General features: G+C 40.2%; 2 protein-coding genes across 2 annotated transcripts; both read left to right on the forward strand.

The window, feature by feature from the left end:
• The first annotated feature begins 1,750 nt into the window (after positions 1-1,750).
• Positions 1,751-2,654, forward strand: LOC143888771 (uncharacterized). Its single transcript, XM_077393181.1, has 2 exons — positions 1,751-1,843; positions 1,933-2,654. The coding sequence occupies exons 1-2, from the start codon at positions 1,751-1,753 to the stop codon at positions 2,395-2,397; spliced, it is 558 nt and encodes a 185-aa protein (XP_077249296.1). The 3' UTR covers positions 2,398-2,654.
• A 7,001-nt stretch (positions 2,655-9,655) lies between these two features.
• Positions 9,656-10,586, forward strand: LOC143887292 (NADP-specific glutamate dehydrogenase). Its single transcript, XM_077391403.1, has one exon. The coding sequence runs from the start codon at positions 9,760-9,762 to the stop codon at positions 10,492-10,494; it is 735 nt and encodes a 244-aa protein (XP_077247518.1). The 5' UTR covers positions 9,656-9,759; the 3' UTR covers positions 10,495-10,586.
• Positions 10,587-15,135: the final 4,549 nt, after the last annotated feature.

The following is a 15,135-nucleotide window of genomic DNA, read 5'->3' on the forward strand; positions in this document are numbered from 1 at the left end:
ATATGATGAGATGTAACTTACTGGAAGATTTTTACAGATTTTTACATTAAACTCATATTTAATATGGATTTAAAAATTAATTGACCAGATTGCAAAAATAACACATAAACTACTAGAAATAGATATCTAAATTCCATGAAATTTCTACAGTAGTAAGAGATAAGTGAAAATAGCATACTGTGAGATTTTCATGAATTTAGAAAACTATTTACTATCAGTTTCGAATTTTTCAAATTTCAAACCAGATTATGAATTAACACTACAGCTCATATGAAACAAGATCCAAATCACTTGAAAATTTTACAGAAGCAAGAAGTATAGAATTTAAGACTACTGTAAAAATTTGGAGAATTTTATCTGTGATTTGACGTCAGTAACAATTCTCCCAAAATCTGCTGATTTTCAAAGAAAGCATAAAATTATATACCAAACAAAATCCAAAAATTCTCACAAATTCATGGTAGAATGTATCATTATCATATTATTTTCCCACGAAATTTCATTATTTTTGGAATCTGTTTAGTATATCGTTTAGTTTTCTTTGTTAAAAATCATGCAAAAATCCGAAAATATACCAAATAATTCTAAAAAAATTCCGAGAACGGTGTACCTACCTGTGATCGAAATCCTCGCCGAATCCGAGAGCCGAAAAACTCGAAAATCCCGCCTCCGCGCTATCGCTTCCGCTTTCTTTCTCTTTTTCGTTCTTTTTTTGTTTCTTTTTCTTCTTTTCTTGTTTCTTTTTCTTCTTTTTTTTTCTTTTCAACCCCACATAGCAACTTTGTTAGAACACATGATAGAAGAGAAATGAGTTCTTCTCTCCCTCTTACTCACCCTCATTGAACCATTTATAGCAAAGGAATGGGAGGGTGGTGGCCACCATTGTGGACTTATTCCATGGTAGGTGGCCACCATTGTGGACATATTCCATGGTAGGTGGCCACCATTGTGGACATTGAATTTTGACATGTGTGTGGCCCCATGCATGTTTTTTTAAAGTTCTTTTGAGTAGGTAAAAGATAACCCAAATGGGTCCCATATGTGACCAAATTCCCAATTGTGCATAAAATCATATGCCCCACTCCAAAGTATGATCGGAACCGTTCATTTGATGGGCGACAATGTGATTTAATTTGTGCTCCGCTAATCAATCCTATGGGCTGATCCAAGCCATCCAATAGATCAAAATGTGAATATGTTACCCCATTTTTAAATCACTCCCATTTGATGATCCGAACCGTCCATTTGATGGGCGACAATTGATGATCTTGACCGTTCAAATGGTGGGTCGCAATGTAAATTGGTTGTGCCCCCTTAAATCATTCCTCTATGACGATCCAGACCATCCAATTGATGGGTCCCCTACCTAAGTAGGTTGTGTCCTCCTAAATCATTTCAATGGGCTGATCCGAGTAACTCAACCTGATGATCGTAACAAAATTGGTTGTTAAAACGACTTCTCTGAGATCTTGACCGTTCTCTTGATGATCATCTTTAGGTGTTGGATCGAAGTAGGTTCAAAACTCATTTTTCACTAAAACAATGCGCGGGCCACCCTGTTTGATCCAAATCTAAACAAATGCTCAAGACGGGCCCATCAATCGGATCCAAATTCTCTCTTGCTCGAATTCTTGGGAATAATCTCTCTCAACACTTAACGGAAAAGTGCGAAACATGGCGGAAATGATTGGATGGGGTTTCGCCCAAGCATAGCGAACTTGGGTCCGATCAAAATGGGGTGTCTACACTTATGAGCAAGTGTTTGCTGCAGAAGGACAAGCAACAGGTCCTTTACGAGCCGCCAGCTACAGGAGAGGAGGCTGTGTTGTCCTCCGCTTACCAGGTAAGGAAGTAGTGCTTCGATTTGCTAACTTTCTGCCCATTTCTTCCTTTCACCATACTGATGCATGTTTCTTTCTGTTCTTTCTTCAGATCTTGCTATACTATAATGACCTCAAGGAGAAGAGTAAGAGCTTCTCCCAAGCCATTACTTCATCTGAAGAGGTGAACGGAAAGTTGGCCGCTGAGGTGCAGGAGCTTCAAACGAGCATCGGGCGAATAGAGGAGGAGAGGAAGTTGTTAAAAGAAGATCTGGCCGCAGAGAAGAGGAAACTGGCCAAGGCTGCTGAAGCCATGGAGGCTCAAAGAGGAAGGGCCACTGACAGGCAGGAGAAGGCAGTAAAAGAGGCCACAGAGGCAAAGGAGGCTGAACTTTTCAGCCTGTCGAGCGAGGCTTACAGTCTTGGATACTACGACTGCCTCCAGGAGCTCCAGGCCTGCAATCCAAATCTATTGATGCAGAACATGACTCTCCCTGCCAGGCCGAAGATTACTGATGAGGAGCCAGATACTCCTGCTGATACTCCTGCTGACCTCACCTCTCTTCCAGATGCTTAGATTTTTATTTTTTTTTTGTTTTGTCTTTGTTTTGACCTCTTTTTGTAATGGTCCTTGAGACCCTACAGCTTTTACCAGCATGTTTAAAGTGAATTTTGTAATGGCCCTCGAGGCCCCACATATTCTGATCAATGAAATTTGTCTGTCTCTGATACTTCTCAGCTGAGTGATTTGCTTGACTTTGTCTTTTTATTTTGATAACCTGTGAGTGAGGCCGTTGATGGTCGAATTGCGACGAACTGGTCTTTTAACAAGTACCCAAGTTTTGTGAACTGGGTTTCCATTGAGTACCCAAGTTTTGTGAACTGGGTTTCCAGTGAGTACCCAAGTTTTGTGAACTGGGTTTCCAGTGCGTACCCAAGTTTAAGAACTGGGTTTCCAATGAGTACCCAAGTTTTGTGAACTGGGTTTCCAGTGCGTACCCAAGTTTAAGAACTGGGTTTCCAGTGCGTACCCAAGTTTAAGAACTGGGTTTCCAGTGCGTACCCAAGTTTAAGAACTGGGTTTCCAGTGAGTACCCAAGTTTTGTGAACTGGGTTTCCAGTGCGTACCCAAGTTTAAGAACTGGGTTTCCAATGAGTACCCAAGTTTTGTGAACTGGGTTTCCAGTGCGTACCCAAGTTTAAGAACTGGGTTTCCAGTGCGTACCCAAGTTTAAGAACTGGGTTTCCAGTGCGTACCCAAGTTTAAGAACTGGGTTTCTAGTGCGTACCCAAGTTTAAGAACTGGGTTTCCAATGAGTACCCAAGTTTTGTGAACTGGGTTTCCAGTGCGTACCCAAGTTTAAGAACTGGGTTTCCAGTGCGTACCCAAGTTTAAGAACTGGGTTTCCAGTGCGTACCCAAGTTTAAGAACTGGGTTTCCAATGAGTACCCAAGTTTTGTGAACTGGGTTTCCAGTGCGTACCCAAGTTTAAGAACTGGGTTTCCAGTGAGTACCCAAGTTTTGTGAACTGGGTTTCCAGATATAAAAATGACACTGAATTTGCAAGAAGATTATTTATTCATAACAACAAATATACAAATTTACAAGATCACCTTTTCACGCCGGATAATTCGACTACTGATAATATTTCCTGAGGTTTTTGGAGTTCCATGCATGAGGTAATAGGTGCTCCTCCAGTGTCTCTAGCCTGTAGCTTCCTGGCCGGATAACTTCCTTCACTCGATAGGGTCCCTCCCAAGTTGGGGAAAGTTTCCCTACTTTCGTCGGCTGGGAGACGGCTGCCTTTCTCAGGACCAGATCCCCTGTCCTGAATTCTCTGGGGCGAACTCCGGACTCCGTGCTAAATTCTTCGATTCACCCCCGAACAACGTCTCCCCATCCAGAAAAACGAGTGATCACATTTTCCCAAGTCCTTCAATGACTTGGAAAACTGGGGGGCAACTGATGGGGTGTGAAAACACCAGCCTCTCACAGGCTGCCACCTGTCCCAGAGTAGGTGAGACTCAGCCTCTCACAGGCTGCCACCTGTTCAGAGTTGGTGAGATCCAGCCTCTCACAGGCTGCCACCTGTCCCAAAGTAGGTGAGACCCAGCCTCTCACAGGCTGCCACCTGTCCCAGAGTAGGTGAGACTCAGCCTCTCACAGGCTGCCACCTGTTCAGAGTAGGTGAGATCCAGCCTCTCACAGGCCGCCACCTGTCCTGGACACCTGTCCAGGACACCTCAACAGATCTTCCCTATAAATAGGGGACTAAAGCTCAGACTAATGGGTAATGTGAAAATCCCTTCTCTCCCTAAACTCTTAAGACATCTCCCCTTCACTCCTGCTCATACTGACTTGAGTGTCGAAGGGCCTGTCCGGAGTAAAACCCGGTCTGGTCTTCTGACCTCGCTTGCCTTGTGCAGGACTAAGCACTCACCGCAGGACTCATACTCAACCTCCCTCGTCGCTCGCTCTCAGCTCTTACGCCACTGCTGTACCTGTTACCGATTTTAGGTCTAACACCATGCAGCCAGGAATTATTTTTCCATGTTAAATCTGTGTCTCCATGTGGTGTGAGCATGGTTTAAAATTTTGGTTTCGGACCCTCCAAAAACCAAAATTTCGACTGAAAATTGGTAATAATTAAAAAAGAATATTTAATTCATTTTGAAATTTCGGCCGAAATTTTGTAACATATATATATATATATTATTATTTTTTTATTTTTAAAATTAAATTTTCTCGAAATTTCGGTTTCGGTCTACACCGAAATTTGAAATTTTAGATTTTTGCCCAAATTTAAAACCATGTGTGTGAGACGGTAGGGGAGATGGGAAAATGAGCGATTAGAGAGGGCAGGAATGAGTTGAGGGTGAGCAAGTGGCTAAAAAATAAGAAAAAAGTCGATCACATTTGGAGTGGAGTTTTTTTGTTTTCTGATTTAAAAATTTTTTTCCTTGCCTTCTCCTCATTGACTCGCTCTCGTATTCTGGAAAACAAATCTCTCTTCCAGCCTCCTTCACCAAGTGAAAAAGCTAATTTATCATGAAAATAACTTCATAGTGCCCTAATTGTTGTTTGTGGCTTTGAGTAGGGTTTTTTTTAATGTTATGAAAATACCCTTTTGAATGTCATAAACGAACAATATGAAGCATATTTTTGTACGTTGACCCTCCATTGGGATGGATTTCAACTTTAAAATGGGTCTAAATTTTGTTTAACACTCAAGATACACCAAAAGGAACAGGTCCATAATTTTTTCCCTAGATCCAAAAAATACTCTTCAAAGGCCATGTTTAGCATAAATGATTTTTTTTAGTGGGATATGATATTTTCACTCCCCCCTGCATTAGATGCACGCTCCCCTTATAACGTGATTTGACATGAAAAGTGGGCAACTTTAACGCTTTTTGACGTCAGATCAAGTTAAAAGGGCGGCGCATACGTAATGCTGGGGGTGAAAATATCATCACCCTTTTTTTTCATGGAATGTTAATTTACCAAGTGGTAACAGAGGGGTCGCGAGGGTAGGAGAAGAGATGGATGCGAATGAGAAGAGAGTGAGAAGTGGCTAAAAACAGGGAAAAATAATTTAGATTGGGATTTTTTTCCTTGCTTTTCATCCTTATCTTGCCCTTTCCTCCCTTAATAGAACCAACCAATTACTTGGAATGAAAGAGTTGGGGTTCCACACAAAAGCAAATAGTGAAATGGATGGGGATGGGTTATAAGGGATTGGGCACACTCTCTCTAACGGCTAGCTTTTAGGGGTGAGCTCTACCCGGTTAAATTCCCTACAGAAAGGATTAGGAAAAAAAAAAATAAGAGTCTTACGATGGCATAGCATTAACGTAAATGGCGAGGTTCAAATGAGAAAAGCGGATACCTCTCGCGATTCTCGCTCTTGGACCCTTCCTTACCATTGGGTAAGCTAATATTCTAGGAGGAATTCATGATTGAGTCAGTTTTTGCAGGGTTTTCCATAGGACAGATCCACCGTGATCCCTAAAGTGGGGCCCTTTAGATAATAGTTTTGGACCTTTTGGTCGTCAAAACCTATCCAGATAGTCGAGCTCTTGGATAAGTTAGGGCTTACATCTTTTCTCACCTTCTTGATTGATTTTGCGGTGACAAGAAATCGTGTGAACCTTTCTTCCATACAGTTTCACATTTGATATTTGACAGCATTTAAAAAAAACTGGAAGTAAAATGCACGCAACTGGTTTCGAAAATGCATTAATGGGCAACACTATAAAAAGGGCCCACCTATTTGATGATCCAACCCATTCATATCTAGACATGAGAAATGCTTCACGCCAAATAGACTTGATTGATCTGAACCGTTCAAGATCAAGCTCGCTTTGGATCTCATGTAGCCCCAAAATCACACCAATTATCTCATCCTAACATAGTATATTGTGCATATTTAATAGATGGAGCGGGAAGGTGACACATCAAATGGAATGTTAGGATTGCATGATTGGTCTGATTGTTGGGCCGTAAGAGGTCAGAAGCAAGACCTATCAGGTGGACGGTTCAGATCAATCGAATATGTGGTCATTATGCCAAGGTAGGCACCTTTCATCGTAAGACAATGAGGTGGCACCCTACTAAAGCATTCCTCTTCTACCCATCCTAGATGGCCCGTGCCACAAAATTCTCTCTTGTTTAGAGGGATTTTGAATTTGATCTAGAGAAAAAAATCTTGGAAAGTAAAGGTTGCTTTCCTAGATGCCAAACGGGTGGAACATAATCGCCTGGACTGATTCCACTCCACTTCAAGAACTCAGCAGTGGACGGAACTAGTTGGATTTGGTGAATGCCATTCTTTGTTTTCGAGAACTCAACAGAATTGCTACCGAGAATGATTAAAGAACACAGCCTAATATTCTAGAAATTAAATACTTTGTACATGCATGAAAATTCCTCTATAATTATTAATTACGTTAGAGTTATAAATTTCATTATAGATATTAAGTATCTTACAAATTTAATATGGTTCTAGGCTTGTCAATGGACCCAGACAGTGACCGATAATTTGGATCCGACTCTGTACATTTGGCCCGTGGGACATAGACTCAACCCATACTTAAATCATAAAAGCACTTATTTTTACTTATATGCGTGCCATTTTTCTTGTTTCAAATAAATGAAGAACTTCACTTCCTTGTGGAGGGGCATCCCCTGGCCATCGTATTGGACAAGAGATGGGATCGATCTATGTCACCTTGAAATGGCCTCACATGTGGAGAAAGACGTTATTTATCTTTTATACTTTAACATTCGCAAACACGTGGCACATGTGGTCCCACTTTGGGCCCACCATCGCATGTGGATTTTTGCTATCCAGGAGGTTTGAACTCGAGACCTTTGACTCTGATACCATGTTAAGTTACCAACTTCTCCAAAAGCTTAAGCTGGTGGAGAAAGGCGTTATTTATCTTTTATACTTTAACAGTTCTATCTGCAAAAGTGGGCCTGAAATGGCATTCCACGAAATTGCCTAGCAAATCCCTTTATAACAACATATTTTAAAATAAATTATATAAGTCAACTCAACAAAGCCTTTGTCCCAAACTAGTTCGGGTCGGCTATATGAATACTTTAGAAAAAATTTACGAAGAAGGTAAAAGGAATCTACTAGGCTCTAATCCTGGTTCTAGTTGGATTCTTCTACGTGAATTATTTTCTTCAATTCTATCATATCCAAGGCCATGTTCTTTGTTATGTTCCTAGCTATCAAGTCTTTCCTCAATATTTCTACCCAAGTTGTTTTCGGTATGCTCCTATCTCTTTTTACTCCATCAATCTGTCACGAGTCGCCTCTTCTTACAGAAGTATCCAAAGGCCTACGTTGGATATATCCAAATCATCTTAAGCGGTGCTCTCTTATCTTCTCCTCAATTGGAGCCAACCTCACCTTTTTACGAATGTCTTCATTTTTAATTCTATCTAGCCTTGTGTGGCTGCACATCTATCTAAGCATTCGCATCTCCGCTACACTCATCTTATGCACATGCTGCTTCTTGGTGGCTCAACATTATGAGCCGTACAGTATAATAAATTATATAAGTAATTATAATAATTTCTCTGAATTTGCTAGGCAATTTTGCGGAAAGCCATTTTGCTGCTAGCTTTTGCATGGCAGAAAAGACACCTTAGATGAACTAATTGAAAAACATATCTCTCCATGGCACCTGTGCTAACTACTCTATGGTTTGGTTTGGGTCTTTAGCAGGTCTATTCTATCAAAAGTCAACGTGTGTAGTTGTTCTTTAGCAGATCTATTATGTTAAAAGTCAACCTGTGTAGTTGTTCTCCATGCAAAAGCCTGCCGCGAAATGGCTTTCCACAAATTGCCTAGCAAATCCCTAACTTCTCATAATGAATATGTATATGCTCACTCAATGCACTAGATAATAATATACGTTGTATAATTTTTATAAGGGAAATGATATCAACACAACCTAGTTTTCATACATGCAGGTCGTACCTTTTCTTTTGCCTGTTTGGTTGCCACATACCATCGCATCTTCGAGGATGTACCAAGCAGAGAAATGCTCTTTTATTAACTTTTTATGGTGTTTGGCAGCCAAGTTAGCATCACAATCCCTAGAGACTCCTAGACAAGATTCAAAGCTAATTATTGTTTGTCTTGTTAAGTGGCACTCATGTTTTCTAGTTATACCTTCCATGCCATCCTCCTCAATAAATGAAGGTTAATTTGTTGAGTAGAATTTTCTCTCTTCCTCTCTCTTCCTCCTCTCTTTCTCTCTCTTCTCTTTCTATATATTGGTAATGACACTCCCTCCCATTACTTTTATGAGATTGGCAACCAAACTCTACTTATAACTATTCTACCCTATAAATCCTAGATAGATCAAACATTACAAATGTTTCTCCTCCCTATTAACTACTTATACCACTAATTTACAAGGTATCCCTATTAACTACTTATACCACTAATTTACAAGGTAACTATCTGCATCCAAATAGACCCAGCAGTTAATGAGCTGTAAAAAGTTTAGTAGGTTCCCAAAAAGCACTTATAAGCCGATTAAAAAAGAAAAGACAAGCTAGGACTGTAACTGTATTAAAACATGGTCGTGCAAACATCATTTCCTTTTTATAATGGTAGCAAAATCCATTGAGTGAGACCGGACCCATTAGACTTAGTTTCAAACATCGAGGATAAGATATATAAGAGTACTCTAATTAGCAGATAGAAGCATATTTGGAGGTGGACATTGGTGGATTTGGATCTGAATCTGGATAGTTAACACCCCTATAAATGAGTCGAACGAAAACTGGATTGTATATTTTCAGGAATGAAAAATCCAAGTTTTAACTTATAAAATCCAGGTATCCAAATGGCCCTTGACCATTGATCTTCTTAGACCTCACAAGGCAACGGTTTAGATGGATTAAGAGGCGATGATCATCCGATCAACTGGGGCCTACAAAATTCCACCTAGGATAAAGGCCTATAAATCTCCAGCTGTGGGTTTAAACTTTAAAGGCCAAAAACAGAGGCCCTCACTTCAGTTGAGTGCATTAAAAAAACAAACAGAACGTAAGCCATTGTCGCCAGACTCGCCACTGATATTAGAAAATCTACAAAACCAGGTGCTGAAGACTGTGGAATTGAGAAGGCAGAATCTGCAGTTGACAAAACAAATCAAAATGTGTCTTCCTATGATTCCCACGTGTCGGTCAGTTCTAGAAAAGACAAACAGAAACGTCAGCCATTGTCGATATTTTTGTTTGTTTATTTATGCGATTAGGAAATCTACAAAACCATGTGCTAAAGAACGTCGAATTGAGAAAGAAGCAGAGGCTCCTCCACTATCCTCTTCTCTCCGCGTCCTTTCTACTCTCTCTCTCTATAAAAATAAAACAAAACAAAGCAATCAAATACCCATTCACAAGATTAAAATGTGTCGTTCGATTGAGAACCATTACGGAAGGTATCAGAAAGAGAGAGAGAGATTAAAGATCCGAGCATTTTACGTTCGTCTCTCAATCGCCAATGCCTTAAACCCCCTACCAGAAACCCTAACCCTACTCTACCTTCCCCGCATAAACGGAAGTCTACTTGAAATCAACGGTGCCAAGATCCAATCAAACTCGGCCGCGTTTGTCGTGCTCCACCGAGTTCACTCTGCAGAGGGAGAGGAGGCAGTTTTTAGAAGCACTGATCGGGTTCGAGGGAGCGAAGGGGTTCGGTTTGAGGTTTATGTGAAGGAGGAGAAGGTGTTGAAGGGGATTTTTAGGAAAGATGAGGAGGAAGGGTGGAAGATGGAGTGCAGATGTGCGGTGGAGAGTGATTTGATGGTTGGATTTGGGGTTTTGGAGTCGGAGGTTTACGTGGCGGGGGAGGGGTGTGGGGTGATGAAAGAGAGGGTGGAGATGGTGGTGAGGAGGAAGAGGAGGAAGTTTTTGGAGTTGGAAGAGATACCTGAGGAGAGGGAGATTGTATTGGACGGTTGTGATTGTGGGGAGTGGGAGGTGGGATCGGACGGTGAGGATTCTGATGAGGAGGAGGTGGTGGAGATTGAAGGGATGAGATGGGCAGTGGATTTGGGGATTTGGGTGATGTGTTTAGGCGTGGGGATTTTGGTTTCAAGAGCTTCGTCGAGGAGTTTGATGAGAAAGAGGAGGCTGATTTGAGGATTTTTGTTTCTAACAAGTTTTTTTTCCTTCTACTTTGTACGTACGATTCTATAATCCTTTCGAAAATGATATTACCACTCCTTTTTGCACTATAGCGCTCTTCATATTTGGCCCAGTTTTTTTTTTTAAAAATCCCATATTTAGAGATTTATCAGTAACTAATTAATTTTTTTAAATTTTTGGAGGAAACGTCGGTGGATAGAACAGAGAAATTGGCTGATAGCTACTCATTGGTAGTTTTTATTGTCATTGATTGGTAGTTTCTGTTGCACCACCTATTTTACAGGTTTTAATTTGGCTACTGTTAACTGCATGAAACGACCATATTTTGATAATGGGAATAACTCTCTGAATTGTAAAAATAAGATTGTTCGTTCCATTATCAAAATATGATACCCTTGTCCTGCTATTTGGCTTGCGGCTCACACTTTTCCCAACGGGCTGACCGTTTCATTTCCCCAAGAAAGCTAAGGGTGCTGCTCGGGTCAGATTGAGGCCAACCCTAGCCCAACATGAGATAGCATTCGCTCAACCCTAAGCCAACCCGAGCCTTGGGTTGAGGATGGTCAACCCTATCCCAACCCGTCTCTAAAGCGAGCTTTAGTATGAGATCTCTCCCATTCCAACAGTTTGTCCGTAAGAGTCGAGATGAGCACTAAGACATATGCCATCTCCCTCGATAGTCGAGAGCGTCACTCCCTGTTTGATTCGATCGAATGAAATTACTCCAACCTCAGATGGCCTTACCACTAACATCCCTTACTGCTAACACACAAAGCCCATACCTCGGGTTCATCATGGGCCAAAACAGAAAACACAATAACACAAAGAAAATCAAGATAAAATTAGACACCAAAGTTCAAGTTCGGGCTGCGTTGCCAAGGTCTCAACCCTAACCCAGCTCGAAATTAAATCGGCTGGGTTGGGTTTTCCTAACCCATCCCGAGGAAATGCCAATCCAACCCGAGCCAAAATCGGGCTAAACCCGTCGGGTATGGGCTGAGCCCGACCCAATTGCACCCGGCCACATGGGATTCAAATATTAACCATTGGAATTGATCCCAACGTGAGTGTTCACTGTCATTAAGTTGTTATTACATTTTGGAGAAAACTAAATCATGGAAGACTATTCAGTTGGATTAACGATATAAAATCACTTGGGATTTACTTTTTTATGAAGAGCATTCTTGGAACGTGTTTATTATAAGTAAACTAAAGAGGGTTTTATCTTTGGGATTTACTTCTCTATGAAGAGCATTCTTGGAATGTGTTTATTATGAGTAAACTAAAGAGAGTTTTATCTCTAGTTGGGCATTTTATTTTAGGGGGAAAAAACGGGCGGCAACCATTTGAGGCACCTCCACTAAAAGACAAAGTGAGGGAGCACATATCCCCGTACAAGCAATAAATACATTTTGAAAATGGTCAAATCAATCAACGGTCATGTCACACCTAATTTTATTTCCTAAACAGGATCCCATTTTCAAAGTGTCACAAGAAAAGGGGTTTTCAAGGGCTTTGATACCATTTATTGGGAATTTAACAGGGTAGAACTCACCCCTAAAAGCTAGCTGTTAGAGGGAGGGTGCTCATTCCCTTATAACCCATACCCCATCCATTTCACTTATCCGATGTGGGACTATTTGCTTTTCCGGTGAACCCCAACATATTCTTTGCAGAAAAAAATCCAGCATATGATAAGGTTGAAAACTTGAAATCTTGCTACTAGCTGGGAATAATCTGAAAACCTCATTTTCAAGAGAAATTTTTTTTCCAAAACGAATTTCCCTGCATCCAGACAGCTCCTTGAATAGTCTTATAAAGGGATATTCGTCAGTCAACTTGGTTGGTAGATTACGCTATTTCGACCAACCTAGTTTGCTTCTCCGGTTTGGAGCGAATCGAAGGTCAGACGAGGGTGAAAATACAGCCAAAGGATGCCGGCAGAAAAGGCACAAACAAAATCTCAACGTAGCACAGTAATGATATGTTCGCCCCTTTTACTTCCTTGGGCTACCCGCCTGTAGTCTAAAAGGGACTACAGTTGGCTGGCCCAGATTAAAGGGGGTGAATATATCACTTCCCTTTGAATATTTCGTTCTTGCAAAATGCTCCAGCTTCACAATGAGAGCCGTAGAAGCAACCCCACATTGGCTTTGTCACGGACTAATTTATTATTTCTTGTTTGTTAATCATTAAGGATTGCCTCTAAAATGCGCAAGGGGAGATACAATTTGCATGGCTTCAATTCATGGGTCCTCAATCAAATCTCTCCTAGTGAAAAAGAAAGAAAGAATAAGAGATTTTACAAAAGAGCACCCATCCAGTTGGATTTCTTAAATAAACACCTCTCCTTACAAAAGACCATCCACTATTTCAACTTTTAGCTCAGAAGACTACGTAGGTACCGCCAAATGGCTAACAAACACCATGCGTGCAGTAGTCTTTGACCAAGAAAAGGTTAATTGATAGGTGTTGTATCTTCTTATTCTTCTATTTTCAGTGGTCCTTAGAAGATATTTTCTTCTTCTTCTTCTTTTTCCAATCAAAGTAAACTATCTATTACTGTAAAGTCTAAGCAAGTCATCAGCCTAAATCGTATATATCAAAGTAAAATATCTAGGGGACTGATAAATCGACTCCCTAATATCTTAAATCGACTCCCCATGTGTCTTTCTCTCTCCACTCTCTCTCTCTAACACAGAGGAGAGAGAAAGACACATGGGGAGTCGATTTATCACTGCCCAATATCTATTGCCCTAAATTTCCTTATAGAGCAAAATATCTACGGATATGTATAATCTAAATTACTCATTGACCTAAATTCTATTGGAGTAAATTATCTAGAAACGTAAATATGACTAACAAAGTAAACTATCTATCAGCTTAAAACCGAAGTTACTCTTCGGCTTAGATCATATTGGAATAAAATGCATATCAGAATAAATATTCCTATTTGAGTAATATATCCTCGTAAAATATGAATTTTTACATCATATCTCTATCGGAATAAAATATCTGCCGATTTAAAATATTAAGTTTTTATCCACATCGAAGTAAAATATCTTACATATTAGACCTTTTTGAAAAAAAGATTTTGTTACTAAGATGTTTTCTTTCATTGTAGGTTGTGTATTTGGGCTTGTGTCAAAACTTTCCAAGGCCCACTTGAAATACAAAGCTCTAAATTCAGGGGTCCCAGCTATAGCTAAACCTTTCAATCGTAAAATTCAGCGGTTCTATCAACGGTCCTGCTGTAATACAATTTCTATAAATTCAAAATTGTAGCTTTTATCCCTATTGACGTAAAATATGTAGTGCCATAAAATCTCTATTGATGCGGTCATGGTTATTCTCATCCGCCTAAATCTTATCGAAGTAAAAGAACTATTGGCTAAATATTGTTACGGAGTAAAATAATTATTGGTCAAAAGATTTAATCTTTTCTTGCAAAAATTCTCTGGAAAGTTTGGAAAGGAAAAATATTTCAAAAATTTCGTACTTTTTACGCATGGAAAAAGCTAGCTTCAATCACTCCTATTTAATTTTGGGATTTGTTGGGGACCATCGCAGAAGGCATTTTGCAGATCGGCTGTTGCATGAGCGAGCAGCCACCTCCAATGAATTAAATAAATAAGACAGAATCTGTTGAAAAGTGGCTGCTTTCTCACACAACAGCCGCTGCGCGAAATGCCTTCTGCGATGGTCCATGGCTAATCCATAAATTTTTACTTAGAAGGGCCTTCAATTTATGATATTGCCTCTGTAAATTAACCACAGTCATATCATTTCCCTCTGAATCATGGAAAGAAAATAAATTCCAAGAAAAAATTCTCTATCATAAATGTTTTTCTTGCAATCCAAACAGGAAACACTCGTAACTAATAGGCCCTATTTGTTTTGGATTTTGTGGTAATATTATAAATCTTCTATTAATTATGGATGAATTACAAAGAGTAGGTCGGTGCTTATATAAAGCATATACAAGATAAATATAGAATGAAATTAAGATTATTATGGAGAGAGATGAGAATCGAACATTCTAATCTAGCGTAATTTCTAATTCAATATAGCTGCTTAATCTAGCTAGGTTACCTCACTTACTCAACCTGCCTAATATACTGCCAAGTTGCTCCAATGGTGAATCTCAATCTAATCCAACAGCGAGGTAACATGCCCCCTCAAATGTTGTGAAACCACAATTACACCAAAAGCTTAAGCGATTAGAGTTGGCGTTATTTAATCATTTATACTCTTCCTCATTCTTATCCTTCTCCTATCTCTATGTCTGTCTTTGGGGTGTGTGTGGTGGTGGTGGCGGCGTGAGTGAGTGTTTGCGCGCGGGGGCGGGAGGGGGTTGTGTTGGGTCGAGGGGGGTTGGGTTGGCCTTACACCGGGACTTTTAAATTCAAGGAGTTGTGAGTTTTGAACCTATAACCTTTAGCTTTAATAGCATGTGAAACAGCCAAGGTCTCATGCTATCAGACCAAAGGTATTGGGTTCAAAGCTCTTTGGTATTAAAATCCACATGAAATGGCCAACCCAAAAGAGGGGTCGCATGTGCCACATGTAGGCCAACCCTAAAAAGAGGGGCTTACAAATGGTTCTCAAAATCCAAATAAACAGGCCCTAGTATCC

The sequence above is a fragment of the Tasmannia lanceolata genome, unplaced genomic scaffold (assembly GCF_043159265.1).
Source record: "Tasmannia lanceolata isolate RefF3 unplaced genomic scaffold, GAP_Taslan_0.1 ptg000012l, whole genome shotgun sequence".
Classification (NCBI taxonomy): Eukaryota; Viridiplantae; Streptophyta; class Magnoliopsida; order Canellales; family Winteraceae; genus Tasmannia; species Tasmannia lanceolata.

Coding starts and splice junctions, on each gene's coding strand:
- LOC143887292 (XM_077391403.1), top strand. CDS start 9,760: ATGTGTCGTTCGATTGAGAACCATTACGGAAGGTATCAGAAAGAGAGA.
- LOC143888771 (XM_077393181.1), top strand. CDS start 1,751: ATGAGCAAGTGTTTGCTGCAGAAGGACAAGCAACAGGTCCTTTACGAG. Junction 1,844..1,932: donor TGTTGTCCTCCGCTTACCAG/GTAAGGAAGTAG, acceptor TTCTTTCTTCAG/ATCTTGCTATACTATAATGA.